The following is a 26267-nucleotide window of genomic DNA, read 5'->3' as shown; positions in this document are numbered from 1 at the left end:
TTTTTAATAATCCTTGATTACTTACATTGGTGTTTGTACATTTGGGTAAGTGGTCCCTTCCAGATTTTACAGGTTCCCTTTGGCAGAGATAGTTACATACCAGTTAGCTCCATTTGGGTTTCTGGATGTGTGTGCTGGTAACTTCCTTGGGCAGGTGGAGCTTGCTAAACAGGGTTCTATTTTTTGGGGTAAGGCCACTGCCTAACCTCTGACCTTAGGGGATGTGTCACTGGCTTAGAACATTTGGATAGGACTGCTGGCTTGGTTCCCTGATCATGCAGTACTCTGGGATGAGATCTGTGGCTTCCTGGGTTCTCGAGTCAGGCTTACTAGATGATTAGGATTGGATACTATACTCAGAAGTAGGTAGAGCTATGAATTTGGTTCCTTGCCCCAGCAGGGAAGCAGGGATAGGCCCCAGGGCCTACATGGCTCACTGTTTGGCAAGACTGTGCACTGAATTTCCTGGCTAGCTGGGGCCACTTGTTTTGTTTCCACAAATGGGGAAAGCCATAGGGTACTCTTTGTTCAAGTGTCTCAACAGGGCCGTTAATGGGCTACACAGCTTCCCAGATGTTCTGGTTAGGATCCTGATAAAGTGGGCTGAAGGCTGTACTTAACAATAGGTGGGGATACGAATTAGTTTCCCTGTCCAGGCAGAGTGGGCAAACCAGCTCCAAGACCAATAAGGCTCTTTGTGGTCTTGGCTCATGCCAACCTATGCCCCAAGTATCCTGGCCGAATGGTGTCACTGGCTTTGCTCTGCAGGTGATCAGTTCTGCCTGTTATACTCCCTGCTAGAGTGTTGCAGGGATACACAGCTTCCCAGTGTTCTTGTTAGGCTTTCTGGTCAGGAGGGCCCAGAAGCTACACTCAGTGGTGAGCTGGGCTATGACTCAGCTTGCTTGCCTGGGCAAAGCAGAGGAACGCTCCAAGACTGGCAAGACTTTTTGTTTGTGGTCTTGACTCAAGCTAACCTGCTCCCTAAGTTCCCTGGCTGGATGGTGGCACTGGCTTTGCTCTGCAGATCAGCTCTGCCTTCCATTCTCTCCGCTCATCTTCAGCATGTTGGGCTATGCAGCTTCTAGGTGTTCCTGATCAGACTTTCTGGTTGGGAAGGGCCAGGGGCTACACTCAGCAATGGGTTGGGTTAGAAGTCAGCTTCCCTGTCTGGGCGAAGGCAGACCAGGCTCCAAGGCCAACAAAACTCTTCTTTCGAGGACCTGAATCAGGTAGACCTGCATCCTGCCAAGTTCCCTGGTCAGACTGTGCCATCTTGGCTCTGCAAATGAACGAAGCAGCTGCAGCCACTGGTACTACTACTAGGGTGCTGCAGATATGAACTGGGTCTGGGATCCTAGTGCTAGTTGTTGTAAGTTCCTCCCACTTCTCCATCATAATCGGATTCCTAGTGGTTGAGTGCCTCATATTCCCCTGCAATCCTCACAGGGCTCCCAAGAAGCTACCCACAATGCTGGTGGAGCTGGATGCCCACCATAGGCTTTCTTTTCTCACTGGAGGTACCATAGGCTCAGGGCAGACCTCTTGGTGCAGTGCTGCGCCAGCCTGGGTGAGGGGCAATATGGTCCCCATGGGTCACTCCTCTCACCCTTCTAATGCAGTCTGTCTTGGTCTCTTGTGGTTCAGGGGGATGCTTCAGCTTCATCCCCATGTTCTAGAATTCTCAGTGGTGTCTTGCCTATGAATAACTGTTAGCTGTTCTCCTTGTGAGGGGGAGCGAGTCAGGAGCAATCTACGTCACATTCTTGTTGATGTCATTCTCCCCTGTTTTCTCTTCCTATAAGGACAGTAATATTATTGGATCAAGGCTCTACCCTTGTGACCTCACTTTGCCTTAATTACTTCCTTAAAAGGCTTTATCTCCAAATATAGTTACATTGGGGTTTGAGGCTTCAATATATGAATTTGAGGGGGGGATACAAACATTCAGTCCATGACACTGGGGCTTACCAATCTTGCTTTGGAGTAGCCATCTGGGCTGTTTCCTAAGGAGCTCCAAATGACAGTCTCTTTTAGGTCTTTCCTCTAGGGCTGGTTAGAGTCTCCAGAAGAGCCTTTCAATTTCTGGCCTGTAGGGAAAAGTTTCAGCTGCCAGCATTTCTGAAAATTGAGTTGAGGAAAGATGACTGGAACTTTTAGTACTCACTATTTGGTGTGCCTGGGTTCCCTTAATCATACTGTTTTCAGTTCTATTACCCCAACCTTCAACTTTGTCTAGGGTTCTCTCATTCAAAGATCCTCTGGTTGACCCTCTTCAGAAAATAAACTTCCAGGCTATTGCTGAGGTGGGAACAGGGCATCCACTGAATGGAGGGAGCTGGAGAGGGACCCAGGGACCTACCTGCTATCAGATGACTTCCATCATTAGTCCTCCTTGTTTTGGCCTCTTCCCTTCCTCTCTGGTGTTTGCTACTATCAGTTCTGTGGTATGAGCTGTATTGGCTGTGAACTTTCTCCATTGCTCAGTTTCAACTGCTAAGTGAATTACTATATCTATCTGCTCTATAGCTTCCAAAATCTTTCACTTTTGTCTCTTCTGTTCTTCCTGTGGTATGGATTTTTAAAAATCCCCTTCAGTCTGTGTTGTGAGCTTTGGGTGGGAGCAAAACTAGATCTGTGTGCTTGATCCTCCATTTTAACCCAGAAGCTTCCATTCTTTTCTGTAGCAGTAACTTCCAGAGTTAGTTTCAGTTCTCCAATTAAATAGATTTATTACTTACTGCTGGTTCTTTCTTTCCATATTGCCCCTCCTCCCAAGTTCTTTATTTGGATGTATCTCTTGGCTACATTTCTTTGTCAAGTTGTTTAAGGAAGAGTTTACTGGCAGTTGATGCCAAGAGGTAGCTTGAGGTACGTGGGGTGAGGGCAGACGGTGTCTGCTAGGTAAGTGTAGCTTAAAAAAAAAAGTCCTTTTCGAGGCACCTGGGTGGCTCAGTTGGTTAAGTGTCTGCTTTTGGCTCAGGTCATGATCCCAGGGTCCTGGGATGGAGGCCCACATGGCTCCCTGCTCAGCGGGGAGCCTGCTTCTCCTTCTGCCCCTCCCCCCACTTGTGCACACACTCTCTCTCAAAAATAAATAAATCTGAAAACAATTTTCTTTCTTTTTTTTTTTTAAATGATTTTATTTATCTATTTGACAGGCGAGAGAGGGAACACAAGTAGGGGGAGTGGGAGAGGGAGAAGTAGGCTTCCTGCCGAGCAGGGAGCCTGATGCGGGGCTCGATCTTAGGACCCTGGGATCATGATCTGAGCCGAAGGCAGACGTTTAACGACTGAGCCACCCAGGCGCCCCTTAAAATCATTTTCTAACCCAATTGCCAGCCTGAAGCCCTTTGTTTTATTTTTTAAAAAGATTTATTTATTTTAGAGAAAGAGCATGAGCATGAGTGGGAGGGGCAAAGAGAGAGAGAGAATCTGAAGCAGACTCCCTGCCAAGCATGGAGCCTGACGTGGGGCTCAATCTCACAGACCTGAGATCATGACCTGAGGCGAAATCGGAGTTGCACACTTAACCGACTGAGCCAGCCAGGTGTCCCTGAAAAACCTTTCTTTTAGAACTTCTAGAGCTACCACTGCTCATAGATTTTAGAGTCCTTAGATCTCTGCAAGTTTGTGAATGCCAATCTGTTGCCTTGATGTTCAGCTCTTCACTCCCTAGTTTTGTGGCCTTGGTTAACTTCCTTCACTGTTTGGGACCTTGGTTTCTAGTTTGTAAAATGGAGGCCATCAGTCTTCAGAAGGTTGCTGGGAGGGGCAATACCAGGAGTATCAGTTCAATAGGTACTACTTCCCTTTCTCTGCCCTCCCCCCACTTTCCCAGCCTTCCTTTCCTTTTCCTCAGATGGACAGAATGGATCCTTTGCAGGCTGTCCCAGCACTCCAAATACGTAGAGGTCTGAGACCCTGGTTCTTGGAAAGCTTGACAACAGGTGGAAACAAGCCTTGAACCCAGGCAGCTAAAAGCCAGCCTGGCTTTTCCTAGAGGTTCAGGGGCTGAGCCCTTCTCCACCTGTCTTGCTTGGGACAGCAGGAACTGTCATCTTCCTGCTCTCCTCGCTCTAACCTCACAGATAAGATCAGCCCTGAGACAAGAGCATAACCTTCACTGCAGGGCTTTAGCTGGCAAAGGACTCTGACCCAAAGCAGTAACTTCCATCAGGGGAGGAAAGATAAGGAACGGTCACCTCTAATCTCCATGAGAGGATGGCCACGCTCCAGTGCCTTTCTGTGAACCCGCAGCTTGACATTTCTCATCACGGGACTTGTTCACGATCGAGTGTGTTGCTGCTTTCTGAAAGAAAAAGGGCGAGTGCGGACAGGTTCATTTCTTGAGCTGCTCCTGCAAGGTGGGTTGTGTTGAGAGACTGAAGGACCTGGGGGTAGACAGAGAAGAAGCCTGCTGTCGATGAATGAATGCTTGTAGAGAAAAGGCATAAAGAAGCAAATCTTAGTGTTGAATCCACCTATGTGTGCAGCCCCCATGCTTAATTCAGGATTCTAGCTATTGTGACAATGAGAATGTAAGAGAATATAAGATATGAAAGACCTGCTTAAACAAACTGTGGCGTCTGCTGACAACAGAGTATTAGTTATAGATATATTAATTACAGGTAGTCATTAAAAAGGATTAAATGGATCTATGTGTAGAGGCACGGGAAGATGCTTACATTTTGTCAAGTTACCAAAGCGACATGACCAGTGTGAACATTTTATGTGGAACTGATCAGAAGTGTGCGGGAGATGGATGAAGGATGCTTGTCACAGTGTTTACCATGGTTGTCTCTGATGGTGTGATCTCAGGGGACTTTGGGCTTTTCTGTTTCCATTAGTTACAGTGAGCATATATAATTTTAGAACCACAAGCTATATTCATTTAAATTTAAAAAAAGCAGACTCTTTGCATTCTTTCTTGATGACCTCATTCACTTCTACTATGTGTAGTTTTAACAACTGGGACGATGGCAGGATTTTCCTCACAGGTTGTTTGTTGTGAGGATGAAATAATATGAAAGCACAGACTCGTTGCTCAATACCTGCTGGCTGAACAGCTTTAAACAGAAGCGGACTGAACATTTTTCCCCCTTACAACAGGAACCGGGAGGTAGAAGGGGGTGAGAAAGGCTGAGTCACTGCCTTGTGTTTGGATCCTAAATCCGTTAAGCAGCAGACCTGGGCTGCCATGCTGGGCCACTTGGGCACTTTCATATCCCAGTGCATGCGACCCAGACGCTTCGGGACTGGTACCAACTGGAGCTGGGCAGTGTGGCGGCCTGGCCTGTGACTCGAGGCCCAGAGGTGAAGACAACAGCTGATGTCCTCCTCTGTCACATGGGGGAGTCTGGCACTCGCCCTTGGGCAGGAATGCCTAGTCAAGCATGAGAAGGGCCTGAGGCGGAACCCAGAGCCTTGGGACTCAGCAGATGCTAGTTCCTTCCCTTGAAGGAGGAGTTTTCCAGGTGGACGAGAAGGGTATTCTAGGCTTGGGAAAGGACAGAAGTACAATAATGCTGTGCATTCGGACCTAAAAAAGCAGCCAGTTTGTTACTCCTAACAGGCACGAATTTGATTGTTGGTGTTAAAATCAGTTTCTTTGAAGAGTCTGTAAACTTAGTTTTTGAAACTGCCTGCCCAGAATGAAACAGAAATGTATTGCTGGCATACGTAATTCTAATCTACAGAAATGTGGCACCACCCTGCTCCCCACGCTGAAAGGCTGCTGAACTCCCTCGGAGGGACTCCCTGAGTGGACACAGCCACCAGCACACAAAGGGGACACTGGCAGTCCATGTTGATATTGGACAATGTTCTGGGAAGCCCTCAGAATTACAGTGATTTTTATTTTATTTTTAAAAATATTTTATTTACTTATCTGAGAGAGAAAGAGCGTGAGAGAGCGAGCATGAGCAGGGGAGAAGGGCAGAGGGAGGAGAAGCAGACTTCCCGCTGAGCAGGAATCCCGATGTGTGGCGCGATCCCAGGACCCTGCATGGATCCCAGGACCCTGGGATCACAACCTGAGCCAAAGGCAGACGCTTAACCTCAGATGGACAGAATGGATCCTTTGCAGACTGAGCCACCCAGGCGCCCCTACAGTAATATTTTAAAATGCTTGTTGTTGTTCCAGGTCTCAGTCTCTTGTCCCTCAAAGCATGGATCTGACAGTTTGCAACCCTAAACTTAGATGGATGAGACAGAAGGATCAACTAGAGGATGGGAGAAAAGGCCTCAGAGCACAAGAGGTATTATTTTTCTGACTGGCTTCTAGCAAAATTTAGGGATTCTAGCAAAAAGCCACGTTCTATTGCTAACAGATACGAAACTCCCTTTTTAAAATGGGCCAAATACTGCACTTTGTTAGATGTATAACAGCTAGTACTTTCAGTGTTTTATGTTGAACAGACCCTGTACTAAGAGCCTTACATACATGAGCTCATTTAATCCACACGAGTATTGCAGGAGGGAATTACTGTCATCACTGGGAACTTGCTGAAAAGCAGAGTAAGTTTACGTGCCCAAGGTCACACTTCTGTTGAGCAGAGTAAGTTTATGTGCCCAAGGTCACACTTCTGTCGAGAAACCACTTCACTAGAGAACTGTTTATATATAAGAGAATGTCACAGTTTATGCATGGACTCTCCAGTGTGACCACATCTGATCCTCGCACTTGCCCTGGAGCTGGTTATTTATCTCGCATCAAAAGGGGAATCATAGGGGCACCTGTGGTTCAGTCGGTTAAGTGACTGACTCTTGTTTCTGGTTCAGGTTGTGATCTCAGAGTCGTGAGATTGAGCCCCACATCGGGCTCTGTGCTTGGCACAGAGTCTGCTTAAAACTTGTTCTCCCTCTCACTCCCCCCACCGCCCCACCCCGGCACTCTTTCTCTAAAATAAATCTTTAAGTATGGCTCAGAAGGTGAGGGGGCACCCCAGGGCTTCAGGGTTTTCAGAATCTAGGTCTGGAGCTCTTTCTTAAACTCAGGGGTCTGTGAGTTCTTTATGAACAAATTGTCTTTTTGATTAGATGATAATCTCTAAAACACATACACACACACCTTTGGAAATAGAAATTTATAATTTGAAAGATATTTTCTTTAGTTCTTAAGTTGTACTTTTCAGTATTCCTTTGGGTCAGTAAAGATCTTTCCATTGAAGGGACTTGATTCATTCCCAACTTTGAGAAACTATCTTTACCAGGCCCCTTCACTTGGTAATAGATTTTAAAAATGTTATTTTCTATTCAAATTTCAGTCTGTTTTTGATATAGCTTAATTAAAAAAAAAACTCTCCAGGTGATTTAACAAGGTGAACTAAAAGCAGGGCTATTTGACTAGGTTTGAGGTGGTTGCTAAGGTTTGTTCAATAGAGATCAGAAACACAAGCTTTAAAGCTCCCACGCTGAGACCGGCAGGGTCCCGCCCACCTGACCCTTCTCAGGAAGTGGCCCGTGGGACTAAGGGGCACACGTCTTCCAGAGGGCCAGGCTGTGGAGGCGCCAAGTACCCCACACACCAGGAAAAGCCCTGGGCAGTTGGAAGAGCAGCTGAAGCTTCTCATGGCAGAATGGCTGCTGGCGTTCTGCCTGTGCTCTGTCTCTCCCATGTAGCTTTAAAGGTTCGGCAGCTTTTACCCAAGCTTAGGAAGCCCACTCCAAAGAAGGCTGAGGACGAGCTAGAAAGAAAGAGGTATTTTCCTGAGCCCTGAGATGAAAATCCAGATGGAACACTGGCTGATAACCACTGGAAATGGGCACGTTCCCTGGCAATTTTGTTTTAAAATCTTGCTCTAAATCATCATTTTAAAATAAGCCTTTTTACAATTTTACAAGGGACCCGTTTGTACTTTACACATGCGGATCCCTTTAGGGCAGCGGGATATTGAGGATGAGCAATTGGAGGCCCAGAAACGCTTGTGTAAGCCGTGGTCACACTGCAGGCAGAGGCGAGGCTGGGCCAGCATGCTGTCCATTCCGTCACCCCCAGTTACATGTGCTAACAGCTTGTGTGCACGCACTGTTTAATAGTTTTATTTTTAAAGGAAAAACAAGCACAACTGAGAAGTAGCTAAATTACAGGTGCGGCAAGCCTTTGTAGCCCCATGGCGTGCCCCCGAGAATGCCAGTGCCGTGTGCCGTGTGGCAGCCGAATGAGATGGCACGCGGCACCCAGGAGGAAGTAAACAGCGTCACGGATTCATAGCAAATGTCAGCACATGTGTAACAGGCAGAGGAAACACACCTTACGTGATTCTTCTCTGTAGGCTGAAGATTTTATTTTTCGAACCTTTCAGGGGAATCAATTCCATTTACTAAACCCTTGTAAAATGCCCCAGAAGCCAGGGGGCATGGGGTTAAGCCATGCTGTTAAGAATTGGCCCTCTCCAGGTGGAGTCTCCTTTGCAGATTACCTGGAAGTTACAAAGAGGCACTTTGAGATATGAACCTTCGAAAAAGCCAATCTTTTTCCTATTTTTCCGATTTGGGCTTGTTTCCCACTTTTTTGTTTTCAGAGGAGTTGAACTCTTACCTTTCTTCATTTAAAGCAAACCAAAGCCCATCTTAAAGAATTACAAGGCAGGAACAGGCTTCTGTGGAAGCGCATCTGGACTCAGGGCTACGCACGCCCGGACGGGGGCATGTCAGACTCTGCCCGCTCAGGACAGACAAGAGGGGAAGCCAAACACCTCTCTGGGTAGAAGTGCTGCTCTCGCTGCTTTGTAGGGGTCAAGAGTGTAGGGAATACAGACAAAAAATGTGAAATAAAGGGTGTTTGTAACAGCCCATTGTAGATGGCAGACTCCCAAGTGAGAAAGGTGGTTTTAAGCTTGAAACACCAACCGACAACTTCAGTTCCTCTCTCCCCATCACACTGTTATTTCAAACATCAGCACAGGAATCAGAGTGATTTCCATTAAAACAAAAGCTCATTTTCTTGTGCCAGAATGTATATAAAAGGCCAGAGATCAAAGTCTAACAGTTTTCCTATGTTCCAACCTTTTTGTCCCTACAGTATATAAATAACCTACTCCTAAGTTTATTCCTCACATGACAATAGCTAGTTTTATTTCATGAATAATGTGTCCAAATGAGTTAATTTGCTTTCGTCACTGTGCGTGAGTCAAAGTAGGTCAACTGCAGGCTCCATGCAGACTTCAGAAACTGGACACGTGACTTGAGAACACACAGGAGAGGGCGAGCGGGAGCTCTGAGCATCAGAAGCTCCGTGGACTTGGTCAGCAGACGTCCGGCCTGGCCCCGAAAGTAGTTTCCAGTCTCCGCAGCTGCAGGATGAGGGTGAAGCTCCTTGCCAGGGAGCCAGGGTGGGTCAATTTGTTTACCTCAGCCTCTCTCCCGAGTATTCAAAATATCTTGAATTTTTATTTTCTGCCAGGGAGGATACTGCATCAAGGTGGGCTGGTGTGGCCATCACTTTAGTGTCTTTACCATGTACGGCCCTTGTAATCTGTAGCCAATCTTTCTGTAATAATTCCTGGTGCCGACACCTGTGAAGCAGCAGAAAACCGAAGTTAAGTCTCTACGAAGCCTAACTTTAGTAAAACCCTCAAAAGCCAGCAAACACTCCCCTCAGAGCTCACCTTTCCCACTCTCACTCAGAGACCAAGTTCCAGTCCAGACTGAATCTCAACGAGTTTGGAACATTTTTATTATTTTGAATTCAAGCCACATTAAAATACAGAAACTGTATTTTAGAGCCTCATGAACGTATTTCAATCCTGCTGACACCACCCCGTGAACGGAGCCAAACAGTAGTTCGGTCTCTCAGGAGCTGAGAGAAGAGGCGTGGGGAGGCGGGGTCTCCACAGAGCGCCAATCTCCAGGGAGCTGAGAGAAGAGGGTGGGGAGGCGGGCTCTCCACAGAGCGCCAAGACGCAAAGGGCACTGAAGGAAAAGCTGCGCTGTAGTGTCAGCGCCACACTCCCGCAGCGTCAGCGACCATTTCAGCAAAACAGCGGTCACATTAAATCAATGCTACTTAATTTGCATTTTATTAAAGTTTTGTTTGTCTTAATTGGCATATTTACTTCCATGTATGAGCAGTATAACTACCAGGAGTTTATACTAGTTTTAAGTTTACATGCATTTAAACAACTTGGCTGATTTAAGTCAATAACGAAAGATCCATGAACTTACTCTCTTTAGAGAAACATTATCCTAAGTGATACCTCTAAAGTAGTAAGAGTATTACACGTAAGAAGCTGAGCTCCTAAGAGGAGAGAGCATGGCTTCTCAGGTAGTATCTGTAGGAGTGGTTAAGAGGATGGGCTTTGGATCAGTTTGCTATGGGTCTGAGACCTGGACCCGTCATGGCATAGGTCTGTGGCCTGGGCCACTTACTTACTTTCCCTGATTATTTGATCGTCTGTAATAATGTACTTATGTTTTAAGGATGTCGAATATTAAATGAGAGTCTATGAAATGTCATTAGTTCAGTCTGAAAAAGGCCAATTCCTCAGAAACACTGGTTGCTGTCGTTATTCTTTTAAAGCTTTTTATGACTTGGTACCTAGCTGCTTATATTTCTAGCTTCATCTCTTGCTACAACTCTCTCCCTAAACACTATGCTTCAGTCTTGGTGAATTTAAAATATTTCTAAGTTCTCTGCATATGTCTGGCTCTTTCTTTAGCTTCCAGGTCCTTGCTCATGCTGTTCCCTCTAGCAAATTAACTGAACCCGAGGAGGGAGGTAGTGGAAACTTCCATTTATAAGTCAAAAGCACAGGTAAGAAGCTGGACTTGCAATGGGCATCTGAAGTGCAGACATTCTTGTGGGCCTGAGCCCTTAACCTGTGGGATCTGATGCTATCTCCAGGGAGACAGTGTCAGAATGGAGTTAAATTGCAGGACACCCAGCTGCTATTGCAGAATTGCTTGATGTGTGGAAAACCGCTGCATCTGGTGTCAGTGTAAGTAGTCACGGAGCACTGTGTGCAATGTGAATGAAAACAACAGCGTATTTCTTTACCGTGCTTTGCCCCCATAGCTCTCCCCACAGTGGACTGTGTCGCTGCTCTGCCTCCCTGTGCGGTGGAAGTTCTATTTATCTTGTTCCTAACTTTGTATTTCTAGTACTGCGGATTGTGCCTGGAACCAAATAATTGTTCGCTCTTCCAAGTCTAGCCTAGTTCTTTAGCCCAAACCTTTGCTATTTAGTAACAGGCCTTCCCACCAAGTTTTGTTTTCCATCCCCTTCAAAATTTTCCAAGTGTTTAGAAAATGGAACTGAAGCTGGCATGATGGAGGTCGCAAAACTGTCCCGTGAGAACAGGTCACTGGAGACTTTCCCTTTGAAGTCGAGGATTACTGATACTCCATCTCACACAACTGCACCTTGTCTCTGCATTTCTAATCATTACTTCTGTTCAACACTGTGGCTTGGGGTAGAGCAAGGGGAAAACAAAACACAGTACAGGTCACGTGGCATCTCAGACCCCTGAATACAGCAAGAAGGCTGAAAACCCCCAGAGGGGCACAACCTCTCCTAAAGTTCTCTATCCATAAGCATATCCTATAACCCAGCAATTATACTCTTGAGTGAAAAGAGAAATGAATGCTTACATCCAACAAAAGACATTATTTAATATCCAAACAGGAGGTTCATCCATGTTCTTACAAATAAGCTATAGTTCCTTTTTTCATTGCTGTGTAGTATTCTATTGTGTGAAAATACAATTTATCCATTCAATTGATATATATCACAGACCTAATGTGTATGAAAGAAACCAGATATAAAAGGTTAACACAAGTTCACCTGTTAACACCAAGTTCAGGCAGAGGTAAAACGAATTTTATGGTCCTAGAAGTCAGAGTACTGGTTACATCTGGAAGATGATATGGACTGAAAGAGGGAAGGAGAAAGTCTTCTGGAGTGCTGAAAATGTTCTATCTTAATCTAGTAGTTACATGGGAATGTAATTTACATGCAAAAATTAATCAAGTGGTGTGCTTAACATGTACTTTTGCATGTAATATCTCAATTAAAAAAAAACTCCAGAGGGACAATTCATTTAACAGCTGTTTTAATGTATTTTGACAAATCAATTTGTCCAGAGAATTCAGTGAAATAAGGCAGAAGGAAAAGGATGAGTGGCCCACTCCACACTGAACCCCCAAGTTGGACAAACCACCAGGAGACCCTTGCACATACTTCCCCTACCCACGAAGAAGCTAGAAATCATAGCCCCTCTCTCCATGCTAGCTACATCCCTTACTTATCGTCCTGTTGTTTTGGTAATCATGCTGTGCTTTATTTTACTTGTATGTCTAGCTCCCCTCCTAGAATGTAAGCTCTTTGAAGTCAATGACTTCCATCATCAGGGCTTAATAAGTGTCTGGCATATAATGAATATGCGATAAATGCTTGCAGATTATCTTGTACTGTATTCAGTTATCATGTTGTGTACATATGAAGAAATGTGCTCCTGGGGATGTCTTTAAAAAAAGAAAAAAAAAAAAAAATTGCCTCTGTGTTGTTAGGTGCCAGGCAGTGGGAATGACTCAATGTAAAAGGCATTAAGGGAAGGACTTCTTCATCTAGTTACAAGTTTTCTACCTTGTTAACTTAAAAGATTTAGAGGCAGCTTTTCAATTTATTATCTCTAATAAAACTGCCATTTCTGGCTTTTTATATTTTCTAATTTCACAAAGCAGATGCCATTTTCCATGGACTTAATCCATTATGGAGAATTTCAGATATATAAAAGTAGAGATGATAGCGTATCAAACCTCCAGATACCCATTACCCAGCTTCAACAGTTATCAGTTCATCCACCAAACTGTTAATGCTTCTAGCTTTCTACTCAGGGGAAGTCACAAAATACATCTGTTTCCTTCTGGTTCTGCTCAGCTTCGTCACTGGAGACATGTTTTAATTGCCTTCTTTCAAATAAAGATGATGGTATCTTCTTTACCATCAACTACCAGACCAAAGATGTACCGTTGGTCAGAGTGCTCTACTTCCTGAGACATGCTACATCCTCTAACTGTCCACCACAACCAGCTGCAGAGGTGAGACAGAAGCAGCTCCTGAGACGGGACTAGCCAGGCCTTGGATAACTGCAGAATTTCACTCACCTTGAGTGTGTCCCGATTTCCTAAGCATGCTGCTGAAAAGAACAGCTTTACAGGGGCACAACGAAGCATTCCTCAGCCATGATTCTCACTGAGCATCCAGGCTCCCTGAGCTCTCTTTCTGCCTTTATACAGGGCACGGGCCCTAGAAACCATTACCAGCTTGAGAAGAGGCACTCAGGCGTTGTGTGCTTTTTTGAAAGAAAGGTGTATTTTCAAGGTCCTATCCTGTTTTCAGTAACATGCTGTAGCACTGAGATGGAAGATCTACTTCTGGACCCTCTGGGAAGATTTAAGAATTTGGGGGAAAGAACTCTGACCTCCAGTGGGTCTTAACCAACTAAGCAAAAATACTCCCCATTTGTATTTCTTTGTGCCTCCCGTTTCTTGAAAGATCCGCCAGCCGCCACTCCCACCCCCCTGCCGTTTCTACAATCTGCAGAACAGACTGGTAAAAGCATTAGTACTCTTAGCCAGCTTGGAGGAGAACACACCATCACCCAGGCTGGGTGCAGGCCACACCCTGCTCCCATCCCCCCGCGTGCTGAGCAGGGCTCCAAACAGTCCCGTCACGGTAACTTTCCTCTTGTTATTCGGCCAACAACAAGCAATTACGTGTCACAACTGACGTCAGCCAGCCTCCGGGACTGACGTCAGCAGGCTGTGTCACAGGCCTCAGCGTTAACGCTGCTCCTGCCCTTGAGGAGAGATGCAGTGGGCTGAATGTGTAACTGAGTTCTCGACTCAGTCATCTGGGTGTCTGCGAAGCCCTGGGCTGGGGAGCGAGCAGGACTTGCGCCGACACACAGCAAGCGGCCCTCAGGGTGCCCTATGGCCAGTGGTTAGTAGAGCCATCAGGACGGGGGAACAGCGGGGGTGGGCCACATGCCTGCTTCCTTTCATCCTCCAAGTTCTGTAACCCACAAGCAGAAGTTACCTATATCGTGGGGGCCGTTTTCCTACTCTCAGAGGCAGGATAAATTTTCTATCTTCACCACTTTGCGGGTTGTGATGATGATGAAATGAGGTAAGGTGACAGAAGAGGATCCTGAAATGTGCTGGAGTGACACTCTGTGATTTGGCTTCAGTGACCAGCCTCTGTAGTTACCTTCCTGGCCTCCACCTGTGCCCCAGGACAGAGATAAAGACAGGGGACGCTATTCACTCTGATGGGGTGACAGGAAGAGAGAGCTGGCCAGCACTAGGTGGGAAAGCCTCTGCTCCCTTTCCCAACTAGGATCTCTGGCTTACTGCTCCAAGGCTGGCTGCCAAGAGCTGCCCACCACCTGGGAACCTGCCACTTAGGGGAGACCAGGGGCTATAGTATTTCCCTGATCCTTTTTCTGTACCAAATGCCTTCAAGCCTCCAGACCCTCACGGTTGGTGAAAATGGCTCTGCTTTCTGACCCCCTCTCCTCTCTTTGAAAGATGCACACCATTTAGCTTGTTTTGCATACTCTAAACATTGAGGACAGAAAGGAAATCACGTAGAGTGTACACACATGCCAACTGCCTCAGCCCCTGGCTACAGGAGCAGGTTAATTATGGGTTGTTTAATGCTCTTTAGTAAAAGTGGGGGAATAAAAATCACAAAACCTTAAGATTAATGAAAGAGGAAAATGGAACAAATCTGTTTACTTAAATTCCACTGATTCTATTTTAGAAAACGAAGGGGGAAGAAGTAAGCAAAAGGAGTAAACTAGTCAATGTGGTGCCTGAATTGGGCACAAAACAACTCTTTGCTTCTCCATATTACCGCAGCCCTTTCCTTCTAAAAGGATAAACCCAACACCAAAGTAGAGGCTGAGAAAACTGAAAACACATTTTCCCTTCAAGAGAGAAAGTCAGTCAGGAGCAGGACATGAGCCTACAACCCCACCTAACTCCATTTCAAAACAAAGGAAGCAACAACTTTATAGTTGATTGAGTACAAAGTATAAACCTAGATAGAGGAGGAAGAACTTTCTTGAGCACTTAGAAATGCTAGGCATTGCATCTAGATGCTTGACATATCAACTTAAGCACCTAACAAAGGGGCACCTGGATGGCTCAGGCATTTAAGCGTCTGACTCTTGGCTTCAGCTCAGGTCATGATCTCGGGGTCCTGGGATCGAGCCCTGCATCAGGCTCTGTGCTCAGCACGGAATCTCCTTGAGATTCCCTCCTTCTCCCTTTACCCCTCCCCTGCTGGCAAGCATGCTCTCGCTCTAAAATAAATAAAATCTTAAAAAAAAAAAAGATTGGAGATTGGAATTACTATCCTATGAGGAATGTGAGTTCCAGAAAGGGTCCTAACAAAAGGTCACAGAGTTAGGAAGCAGAACTGTAATTCAGACCCAAGTCCCTCATCTCCACAGCTCCCAGTATTTCTGCTAAGCTACAGCACTGGCAGTACTGGTGTTGTGGGTAGTGCCCCAGCCCCTTCCCCCACCCTGGTTTTAAACATCAAGTCTGCTCTAGTAGCAGCATAGAATGGACGACTAACTGGCTTGTCTTCATCACTTTACCTCTCTTATCTGTGTCTAGTTTGTCAGTATCTTTTTTGATAAATCACTAGATGAAATAAACATGGTGACCTTATTTTCATTTCATTAATAGGGCTCAGTAAGAAAAATTACATAAAACGGTGAGATAACATAGGCAATAACAAACTGTTAACAGATACGGCTTACAAATGTGAAACCTACTGTTACTTTTCAGTAACAACTTGATAAATTGTGGTCACCTTTTCTAAAATGAAGAAAAACACCATATAAAGTTTGGAGAGAAAAAGCAACAAAGATGGAACAATGATGGAACCAGATCCCAGAGGAAGGGCAGTCAAGTCAGGAGGAGTATTATGCTTATAGAAAAGAAGGTGACTTCAGGCTGGACTGTGGCACACTAAATGATTAAGATCAACTTGAAAAAACAAACAAAACCCCAACACCAAAGGTCTACTAACAGTTATTATCAGGCAGAGAATAAGACGAAAAGGTGAGCTTTAAGAAGGGAGTAGACTTTTCTGCCTTGGTGGTGTTTGCCAATCCAGGAAGGGCAGCTGAGATCCACAGAGACCAGCTGGAGACAAGCAGTACTGGGCAGAAGTCACATGGCCACCAGAAGCAGAGAACTAGCTATAATACTGCTCATCTCACTCCTCTCCATGAAGGGCTGTGCTCTGCACTGTGGGAGTAACTGAAAGCCAGAGTTGCTTCTAAGACTCAAGGAGCTGAAGGAACAGATGGGGGTCTGAATCCAGAGCCTAGTAAAGGCACAGTCTCCAGCCTAATGATCCCTTTCTGGACTGTCTCTGAAAGGCTCAACTTTGAAGTGGAGAGAGGGCCTGCTGGGGAGGGGTCATTCAAAGGACCTCGATAAACCTTAAGCCTTTTTCTTGGACAACTAGTGCTCTTAGATGCCCTGGCAAAAGGAAAGAGAGATCCTCCTTGGAAGAAGCTAACATCATCTAGGTCTTGAAGTATTCTTGAAAGCAAATTCTCTCATAAAATGCTCAGCAAATAAAAAATGATGAGGTATACTTTGAAACAAGACAACAGGGTAACGAGAGACTGCACGCAGGTACTCCAGATCTGAGGTTATCTGATGTAGATTGTAGAACTATGCTTACTATGTTCATTGAGATAGAAGCTGAATTTAAGACTTTAAAAGCAACAAAAAGCTATAAAACATGATAGAACAGTTGAAAAAGATAATAGAAATCAGAACTGAAAAATAAAATGAGGACTAAGGCATCAATGAATGAGTTTAGCAGTAGCTTAGACTGAATTAGAAGAAACTATCAACAATGACACATGGAGAAACAAAGCAAGGGGGTAGGGAAGGAGGGTATGAGACACAGTGGATACAATGAGTAGGTCTAACATATGTTTAACTGCAGTCCCAGGAAGGGGGGAGAGAATGGGATAGAGTCAATATGAGATCGAAGCTGAAAATTACTCAATTAAAAAAAAAAAATCAACTTCCCATTGAAAGAAGCCCAAGCAGAGAAAACCCATACTCAGAAACACCACAGTAAAACTAGAGAAAACACACTCTAAAACCAGACAATATTAAAAAATAAAAACATAAAAGCAGCCAGAGAAATATCCTCAAGACAGACCTGAGAGTTCTTAACTACATCATTAAAAGCCAAAGACAGTGGAAAGACAGCTTCAAGGTGCTAAAAGCAAATAAATGCAAACCCAGAATTCTTTACTTAGTGAAAACTGAATTCAAGAATGGAACAAGATAATGACATGCCATACAGTCAAAACTTGAATAATTTGCTACCAGATTACTAAAAAAGTAAATTCTTTAGGCATAAATAATACTTGCAAATTACCTGATTACCCATCAATAATAAAACAGATAAACTGTGATATATCCGCATCATGGGATCCTATATATCAATGAAAATAAAAAGCAAAGAAAGTAATAAATATAACAGTAAATCCAAATGAATATTGAGTGTATATAACAAAAATAGGAATAATAAATTAGTCTTGTGGATTTCTGAAATAGTATCATACATGGAGAAACTTCAGAAAATATCTAAATGACCAATAAACATATGAAAAGGGAGTCAACTATATCAGTCATGAGGAAATAAAAATTAAAACTACAGAAACTATCATCACATACATACTGAACAACTAAAACTCATATACTCCTAGTGGGAGTGAAAATTGGTAGCAATATAGTAAACCACTTTGTAGATTCTTATAAACACATGTAACTCCCTGTAATCCAACAAGCCACTCCTAGGTGCATTGTCCACAAAAATGTGTGCACATGGGCCCCAGGATACATATATAAGAATATTCATGAGCCCAAACTGGAAGCTATACAAATATCCAGCAAGAATCAAACAAACTGTGAGATATTTGCATAATGGAATCCTATGTATCAATGAAAATGAGTGAAAATGAACACAGCTACACACAATGTGACTCAATCTCACAATGTTGCACACAAGCAGCCAGAACAACAACAAATTCACTAAAATGATTCCATTTATCTAAAACTAACAATAACAAACCTAAACTATAGTTAAGGGATTCAGAATTAGGTAGTGGAGTATAACAAGAATACATGGAAGAAAATACCAAAAAAGCTGGGCTGCTGGTGGAAGGAAGAAGGCAAGGAGGTGGGAGGAGAGAATGGTGGAAGGAGCCAACAGGGGGTACTTCTTGGATGCCGCATATGTTCTTGACCTCTAAGTAAGGCCGACACAGGCATCGGTTAAACAATTCACTTTCCTATTTGTTACAGTTTACTGTCAACTTTTAAAAATGACAGAGAAGTTAAGATTTAGTAATTTTAACTATATGAATGCTTGTTTGAATATGGAAATAAATTCTTCATGCATGTGGAACGTCAAAAAAACTTGGGTTTAGTGATTCTAACTGGACAAAGGAAGAACATGAAATTACTAATGTGATTTAATACAGGAAGAAAAAGGAAATTTAATATCAAGTAATTATTAAGTATGTACTAGGAACTGGAAATTAAAAGAGTTTAATCTCCTAGAATTCTTTAAGGAAAGAAAAACTGTGACCTAATAATTTAGACGCTTTCATGTCTGAAGCAGGAAAATGAATGTGAAATCTGGAGGAGCATTCCAGTTCTTTGACACTACCTCTGTTAAGACACAAGGCCGTCCTCTTAATTGCTAGTCATGTGTTGGACTGAATTAAAATTCGGCCCACATCACATTCCTAAAGCCAAACTTGAAAAGAGAAAATATGCTAAATCTATCCTTTGAAACCTAAATCTGATTTTTCCGAGTAGGTACAAAAGACTGAGATGATGATTCATGATCATTTTTAAAAAAATCAGTGAAATAAAAATAAAGAAACTGTTTTAATTACTTTTGCGTTCAATTAATCAACTATTTATTGAGTGTTGATACGTGCCTAGCAGCATTAATACAAGGGAAATGTATTCATTAGTTTCATTCATTTGCTATTGAAATGAGACTTTATTGATCTCATTGATCTCTTAGTTGGATGGCAATATTTCACTCTTCAACAATGCACATATATGAGAGTTGGAGAAAGGTGTTTATTCTGAACGTTTGAAAATGAACCAATTAACTCAATGGCCTTAAATCTTTGAGAGAGGTTTTTTTTTCTTGTTCTAAAAAAAAATCTTACGAAGTTACCTACATATAATCATAGCTCTTCAAAGCAATTGATTATTGGAAGTCATTAATACAGCATATTAGTACCTTATTCTATCTTGGAAGATCATCTCGGAAGATACAAAGAATATCTGAGTAGAGCTATAGGATCCAACCTGCTACCCAGCAGCCTAAAAGTTCCTCTATCCATTCTGAAATGGCTATACTAAGATAATAAAGACAAACTGAACAAAGAATAAAAGGTAACTTATAAAGCAGTTATAGAGAATCTAAATGAAAGCTGTGTTAACTTACAGTAGGGTGATGGTGCTGGGTTATCCTATAGCTCTTAGAAAGGTTTTTTTTTTCCTTCATAGGGTATCTGATATAGGAGAGCCTACAATCTTCTAATTCAAAAATAGAGTGGCTCTGTTCGTATCAGTGCAGAATATTTGTATGTCACAGATCATTCTCACTACTTTGCTCATGTCCCAAATCATTAGTGTGTCTCTGCAGAAGTTAAAGACTGTGCCATCTGTAACCTGGTAGGAAGTGGGATCCCTTCTATTTATAGTCTTTTAAAAAGCAGACTTTAAATGAGCAAATGGTGGAGTAGGAAACTCCAGAGATCAGTCCCTTCACTGAAACAACCACTAAACTGGAAAAAATAGAATCAATTATTTTGGGACACTAGAACTTAATAAGACACTTACAGCATCTGGGGGTGCTTGATGAAGGGGCTGCTGAACTCTGACAGGAGAGCAGCTGATATAAAGCACCTACTATTCCCTATTTCTAGGTGGTTGGCTGCAGCCATGGTAGGCAGTAAGCCCTTGTTCCTTAAAAATTTGGGGTTGTATATTTGGTTTGGTGTGGAGACTCCTGGGGGGAGTAGTGTCTTTGTTTTGGCCCCTCCTTGCTGTGCAGGCTTCTCTGGGGTGTTTATTGTAAAATTTGAAGAGACAAACACCACCCTTCCCCTTTTTTAAGGGGACATTTAAGAAAATCCCTGTTGGGTCACAGGCTGATTGCAGAGAGAACAGAAACTTCAGTGGCCACATGCAACGAAGAATCAATTTTACAAAAAACAGTTTGAAAAAGTCACTATACAAATGGATGACTACAGCCCTTAAAAGCAATCCCTGCAGAGGGGGAGAGTCTGACTTTTGTAATATTCAAATGTGCAGTTCTTGACAACAATAGAAAACCCAGGAAAAAAAGAATTTGACAGAAGCTATGCTTAAGGAAGCCTAGACACTGCATTACCAGGCAAAATCAACTGTATTAAATATGCTCAGAAGCTAAAGGAAACCATGGACAAAGAACTAAAGGAGCACAAACAACAAAAGCAAAAATAAGGGGGACTGCACAAATTAAAAAGCTTCTGTACAGCAAAAGAAATAATTAACAAAATGAAAAGACAACCTACAAAACGGGAAAAAATATATGCAATTCACATATTGGATAAGGGGTTAATATCCACAATACTTAACTCATACAACCCAGTAACAAAAAACAGTCTGATTACAAATGGGCAGAGGAGCTAAAACTGACATTTTTCCAAAGAAAATATCCACATGGCCAACAAGTACATGAAAAGGTGCTCAACATCACTATTCAACAGGGAAATGCAAATCACAACCACAATGATATGACCTCACACCTGTTAGTATGGCCATCAGCAAGAAGACAAAAGAACAAGTGTTGGCAAGAATGTGGAGAAAAGGGAATCCTTGTGCAATGTTGGTGGGAATGTAAATTGGTGCAGCCGCTATGGAAAAGGGTATGGAGGTTCCTCGGAAAATTAAAAATAGAATTACCAAAAAAAAAAAGGAATTACCATATGATCCAATAATTCTTCTTCTGGGTATATACATCCAAAGGTTATGAAAACAAGATATTGAAGAGAGATATGCACTCCATGTTCACTGCAGCATTATCCACACTAGCCAAAATATGGAAACAACTTAAGTGTCTGTCAATGGGTGAATGGATTAAAAAAATGTGGTATATGGTACATAGTACATGCAACAGAATATTATTCAGCCATGAGAAAGAAATCTTGCCACGTGCAACATGGATGGACCTTGAGGACATTATGCTAGGTGATATAAGTCAGACAAAGACAAATAACATATGATATCACTTATACGTACAATCTAAAAAAAACCCAAATTCATAAAAACAGTAGAACGGTAGTTGCCAGGGGCTGGGAGGGTGGGGGAATAGGAGAGATACTGTATAAGGGTACACACTTGCAACTTGTAGATAAGTAATTCTTAGAGATCTAATGCACAGCACAGTGATTAACAGACAGCAATATTATAAACACCAAACTTGCTAAGAGACTAGATCTTAATTCCTACCACAAAAAAGAAATAACTATGTGATGTGTTAGAAGTGTTAATAATACTATAACGTGAATCATATTACAATATATAAATTTATCAAATCAACAGGTTGTATGCCTTAAATTTATACAATGTTGTATGTCAAATATATTTCAATTCAAAAAAAGAACTCAAGGAAATCAGAACATCGTATGAACAAAGAAGGAATGTCAATAAAGAGAAATTGTAAAAAGAAACCAAACAAATACTGGTATGGAAAAATACAACAGCAAAAAATTTTTAAATTTACTAGAGGGAGTTCAATTGCAGATTTGAGCAGACAGAAAATAGAATCAGTGAACTTAAAGATAATATGACTGAATCTGTCCAGTCTAAGGAGCAGAAAGAAAAAAGAACGAGGAACCCAAGAGACCTGTGAGACACCGTGAAGCATACCAACATACACATCATAGAAGTCTCAGAGGGAGATGAAACAGATAAAGGGTAGAAAAAAAATATTTAAGGAAATAATGGCCAAAAGACATGAAACTGTACTTCTAAGAAGCTCAACAAGTTCCAAGCAGGATAAACTCAAAAAAGATCCACATTAAGGCACATTATAGCCAAATTGTCAAAGGCCAAAGAATCTTGAAAGCAGTGAAGACTGACTCATCACATACAAGGGGTCCTCAATAATATCAACAGCTAATCCCAGAAACCATGGAGGTCAGAAGGCATGGGCTGACACATTTAAAGTGCTGAAAGCAACAAACAAATAAATCTGTCAACTAAGAATTTTATAAACAGCAAAATAATCTCTTATGGATAAAGAAGAAATTAAGATATTTCCAAATAAACCAAAGCTAGGAAAGTTTGTTACCACTAGACCTACCTACAAGAATCCTTCAGGCCAAAACGAAAGGACATTAAATAGTAACTCAAAGCGGAAGGAAGGACAGAAGGAAGGAAGGAAGGAAGGAGAATGAAGAATGAATGAATGAACACTGCTAAAGATTAATTACATAGGTAAATACAAAAGCCAGTATTATTGTACTGGTTTGTAACTCCTTTCTTTTCCCTATATAATTTAAAAGACAAATTCATGAAACAATGATTATAAATTTGTTAAGAGACTTACAGGCATAAAGATGTAATTTATGACAGCAACAAGGCAAAACAGAGACAGATATGTATAGGAGCAAAGGGTCTGCATACTATTAAAACTAAATTCGTATTATTCAAACTAGGTTGCTGGAAGTTTAAGATGTTAATTGTAATCCCTCAGGTAATCACTAAGAAAATAACCAGTAACCAAAAGAGAGCTGGGGTGGATATACTATCAAAGAAGAGGTATTTTAAGTCAAAAAAAAAGGAGATGAAGAAGGATGTGACATATTGATAAAAGGTTCAGTTCATCAAGGTTTAACAATTATAAACATATTTACACCTAACAACAGAGCTCCTAAATACATGAAGCAAAAATGGACAGAACTGAAGGGAGAAATAAATAGTTCTACATTCAGAACTGGAGACTTCAATACACATTTTCAATAATTTCTTGAAAAATAAGACAGAAGATCAACAAGGAAATAGAGGACTTGAAAAACCCTTTCAACCAATTAGACCTACCAGACATGTACAGAACACATCGCTGAACAACAGCAGAATATACATTTTCCACACTGGACATGGAGCATTCTCCAACTTAGATCACATATCAGGTCATAAAACAAATCTTAATAAATTTAATAAGACTGAAATCTTACGAAGTACGAAAAAAGTATTAAAAAAAGACTGAAATCACTAATATTAGAAATAAAAGAGGAAACATTACTGACTTTACAGAAATAAAAAGAATTATAAGAATACTATGAACAACAATATGGATGTGTGTGTACACCAACATATTGGATAACTTAGTTAAAATGGACAAATTCCTAGAAACACAAAGACTGACTCAAGAAGAAATAGAAGGTCTATATAGTCCTATAACAAGTAAGGGGATCGAATCAGTAATCAAAAACCTCCAAAGAAAAACCCAGGGCTAGATGGCTTTACTGGTATTTCTATTAAATGTTTATAGGATTAACACCAATCTTCAAACACTTCCAAAAAACCGAGGTAGGACTCAGCCTATAAGGCTAGCAATACCTTGATAATGAAGCCAGACAAAGACAGTACAAAGAAAACTACAGACCTCTAAACTTTATGAATGTATATGGAAGAAAATACTTGCAAATCACAGATCTTATAAAGGTATCCAGAAAATATGAAGAATTCCTAAAACTCAACAGAAAGACAACCCAATTAAATAATGAGCAAAGGACTTGAATAGACGTTTTTCTAAAGAAGATACACAAATGACAAATAAGCACAAAAAAGATGTTCAACATCATTGGTCATTAAGAAAATCAAAGTTAAACCCCCAATAAAACATCACTCTACACCTACTAGGATGGTTATTTTTTAAAAAAAAAAAAAAAAAAGGAAAATAACAAGTGTTGGCAAGGATGTGGAAAAATTAGAACTCTTAAGCATTGCTGATAGGAATGTAAAATGAATGACGTAGCCATTGTAGAAAAGTTTGGTGATTCCTGAAAAAGTTAAAAAAAATTACTGTCTGATCCAGCAACTCTACTTCTGAGTATTTACATAAAGGAACTGAAAGTAGGGACTCGACTAGATCCAAACTAAACTATGACCAATGTCACAGTACCATTATTCACATAACCAAAATATGGAAACAACCCAAACTGTATGTATACATATGAATACACACACACACCATACACACATGGAATATTATTCAGTCTTAATAAATGAAGCAAAATCCTTTAATGTATATAGTATAGATGAACCCCGAAGACATTATGCTAAGTGAAATAAGCCAGAGACAAAAAAGCCACACACTGTATGATTCTATTTTACAGAGACAGAAAGTAGATTAAAGGTTACTAGGGGCTGGGGAGATGGGAGAATTGGGAGTATTACTTAATGAGTACAGAGTTTCTGTTTGGGGTGATGAAAATGTTTTGGAAATAGGGGTGATGGTTGTACAACATTGTGACTGTAACTAATGCCACTGAACTGTATACTTAAAAATGGTTATAATGGTCAATTTTATGTCATATATAATTTACTACCTCCCCAAATTTAAAAAAAAGACTTTAAGGTTTATTAACTATTTTCAGGTGTCTGTGGGGGGATAGATATCTCTAAAGAGAAACCATGTACCCTCAGCCCAAAGATAGTCTTCCATATTCCATAACCTAGAAGAAAGATATAAATGGCCAATATCATAGATCTAAAGGATCAGATAGGATTTAGATAGGCTTGTAAAGGGAAATACACAAATGTCCTCATGGAAGAGAGATGGCAGACAAAAGATCAGATGCAGGGGCTACTTGTGGGGGCCTGCCAAAGTCTGCTTAGGACAGTATTAGGTATAATGGTGCTGCCATGACTGGCTCTATGAAAATCTGATATTGGGTTTGGGATAAGAACCCTTGAACCTATGTACGCTCAAAGAGAGTCCATCTTGGGAGAAGGCTAAATGAAGTTTCCTGTAGAAAGGGACTGTATGCCTGTTAATTTCAAGTTAATGAAAATGTATTTAACTTAGTAGGCAAAAATGGCTGTCACCAGATCCTCTCTTTAAGAGTGGATGTATTTCCTCTCCCTTTAAATCTGGGCTGGCCCAATGACGCTGGTAACCAACAGAATGGGGCCTAAGTCACACTGTGGTAGGCAGTCTCTAAGATGACTCCCAAAGGTCACTGTCTACTGGTATTCAGTCTTGCACAATCCCTTCCCCTTGAGGGTGGGCTGGACTTGACTCTCTTCTAAGACTAGGTACAAGGACTGTGGCTTCCATCTTAAGGGGCTCTCTGTCTCTGTGATCACTCTACTGAGGGAAGCAAGCTGACATATGATGAGCAGCCCTATAGAGAGGCCTATGTGGCATGGTGAGGAACTGTGGCCCTAAGACCAACAGCCTGTGAGGAACTGAAGAAGCCTGCCAAAACCACATGGTAAACCTGGCAGCAGATCTTTCAACCCCAACTGAATCCTGAAATGATTATATCCCCAGCTGATACCTTAACTGCAGCTTTATGAGATACTGTGAGCCAGAGGTACCCAGCTAAGTCACTTCTAGATTTCTGACCTACAGAAACTGTGAGATAACTGCTTGTTCTTTCCAGCCACTAAGTTTTGTGGTTATTTATTACACAGAAACAGATAATGAATATAAGATGTTCTGGGACTTCTAAGTCCAAGTCTTTGTTCCCTTCCTCTTAGAGCCCAGCCTTTCATGCTATGGGACATGCAAGTCATTTGGAGAAGAACCAAGGTGCTCATGTTGACAGTCTCAACTGAGCACCTGCTACAGGCTAGAAGTGAGACTCCAGACAAGCCAACCTAGTCAGTTTACAGCCATTTAAGCCACCCCAGCTAAGGCTCTAGACATCGTGAAACAGAAATGAGCAATCCCTTCTATGCCCTGCTGAATTTCTGACCCACAGAATCACTAAGAAAATAAAACGGCTGTTCTGTTAGGCCACCAAATTTTGGTGTGGTGTGTTACACAACAAGAAATAAACCAAAACAATCACTAATTAGTAGGATTTGCAGTAAGAGATAACAGAGCACACAGGATCTAGATCTGGGGCTTCTGGACTGGTATACCAAATATCAGTGATTCATTCATAAATACTAGACAAACTGGACAA

General features: G+C 42.0%; 1 protein-coding gene across 1 annotated transcript in view; it reads right to left on the bottom strand.

Annotated features, from left to right (window-relative positions):
- Window positions 1-8273: 8273 nt before the first annotated feature.
- The window catches only part of ELP3 (elongator acetyltransferase complex subunit 3), a 103963-nt gene continuing 85969 nt past the window's right edge, over window positions 8274-26267 (bottom strand). Inside the window, exon 15 of the mRNA XM_021698806.2 lies at window positions 8274-9518. Within this exon, the coding sequence (XP_021554481.1) occupies window positions 9442-9518 (77 nt within the window). The 3' untranslated portion in view covers window positions 8274-9441. The remainder of the gene's footprint in view (window positions 9519-26267) is intronic.

Source organism: Neomonachus schauinslandi, chromosome 2, assembly GCF_002201575.2.
Source record: "Neomonachus schauinslandi chromosome 2, ASM220157v2, whole genome shotgun sequence".
NCBI classification, from domain to species: Eukaryota; Metazoa; Chordata; class Mammalia; order Carnivora; family Phocidae; genus Neomonachus; species Neomonachus schauinslandi.
The sequence above is the reverse complement of the archived record's forward strand: the minus strand, read 5'-3'. Positions and strand labels throughout refer to the sequence as shown.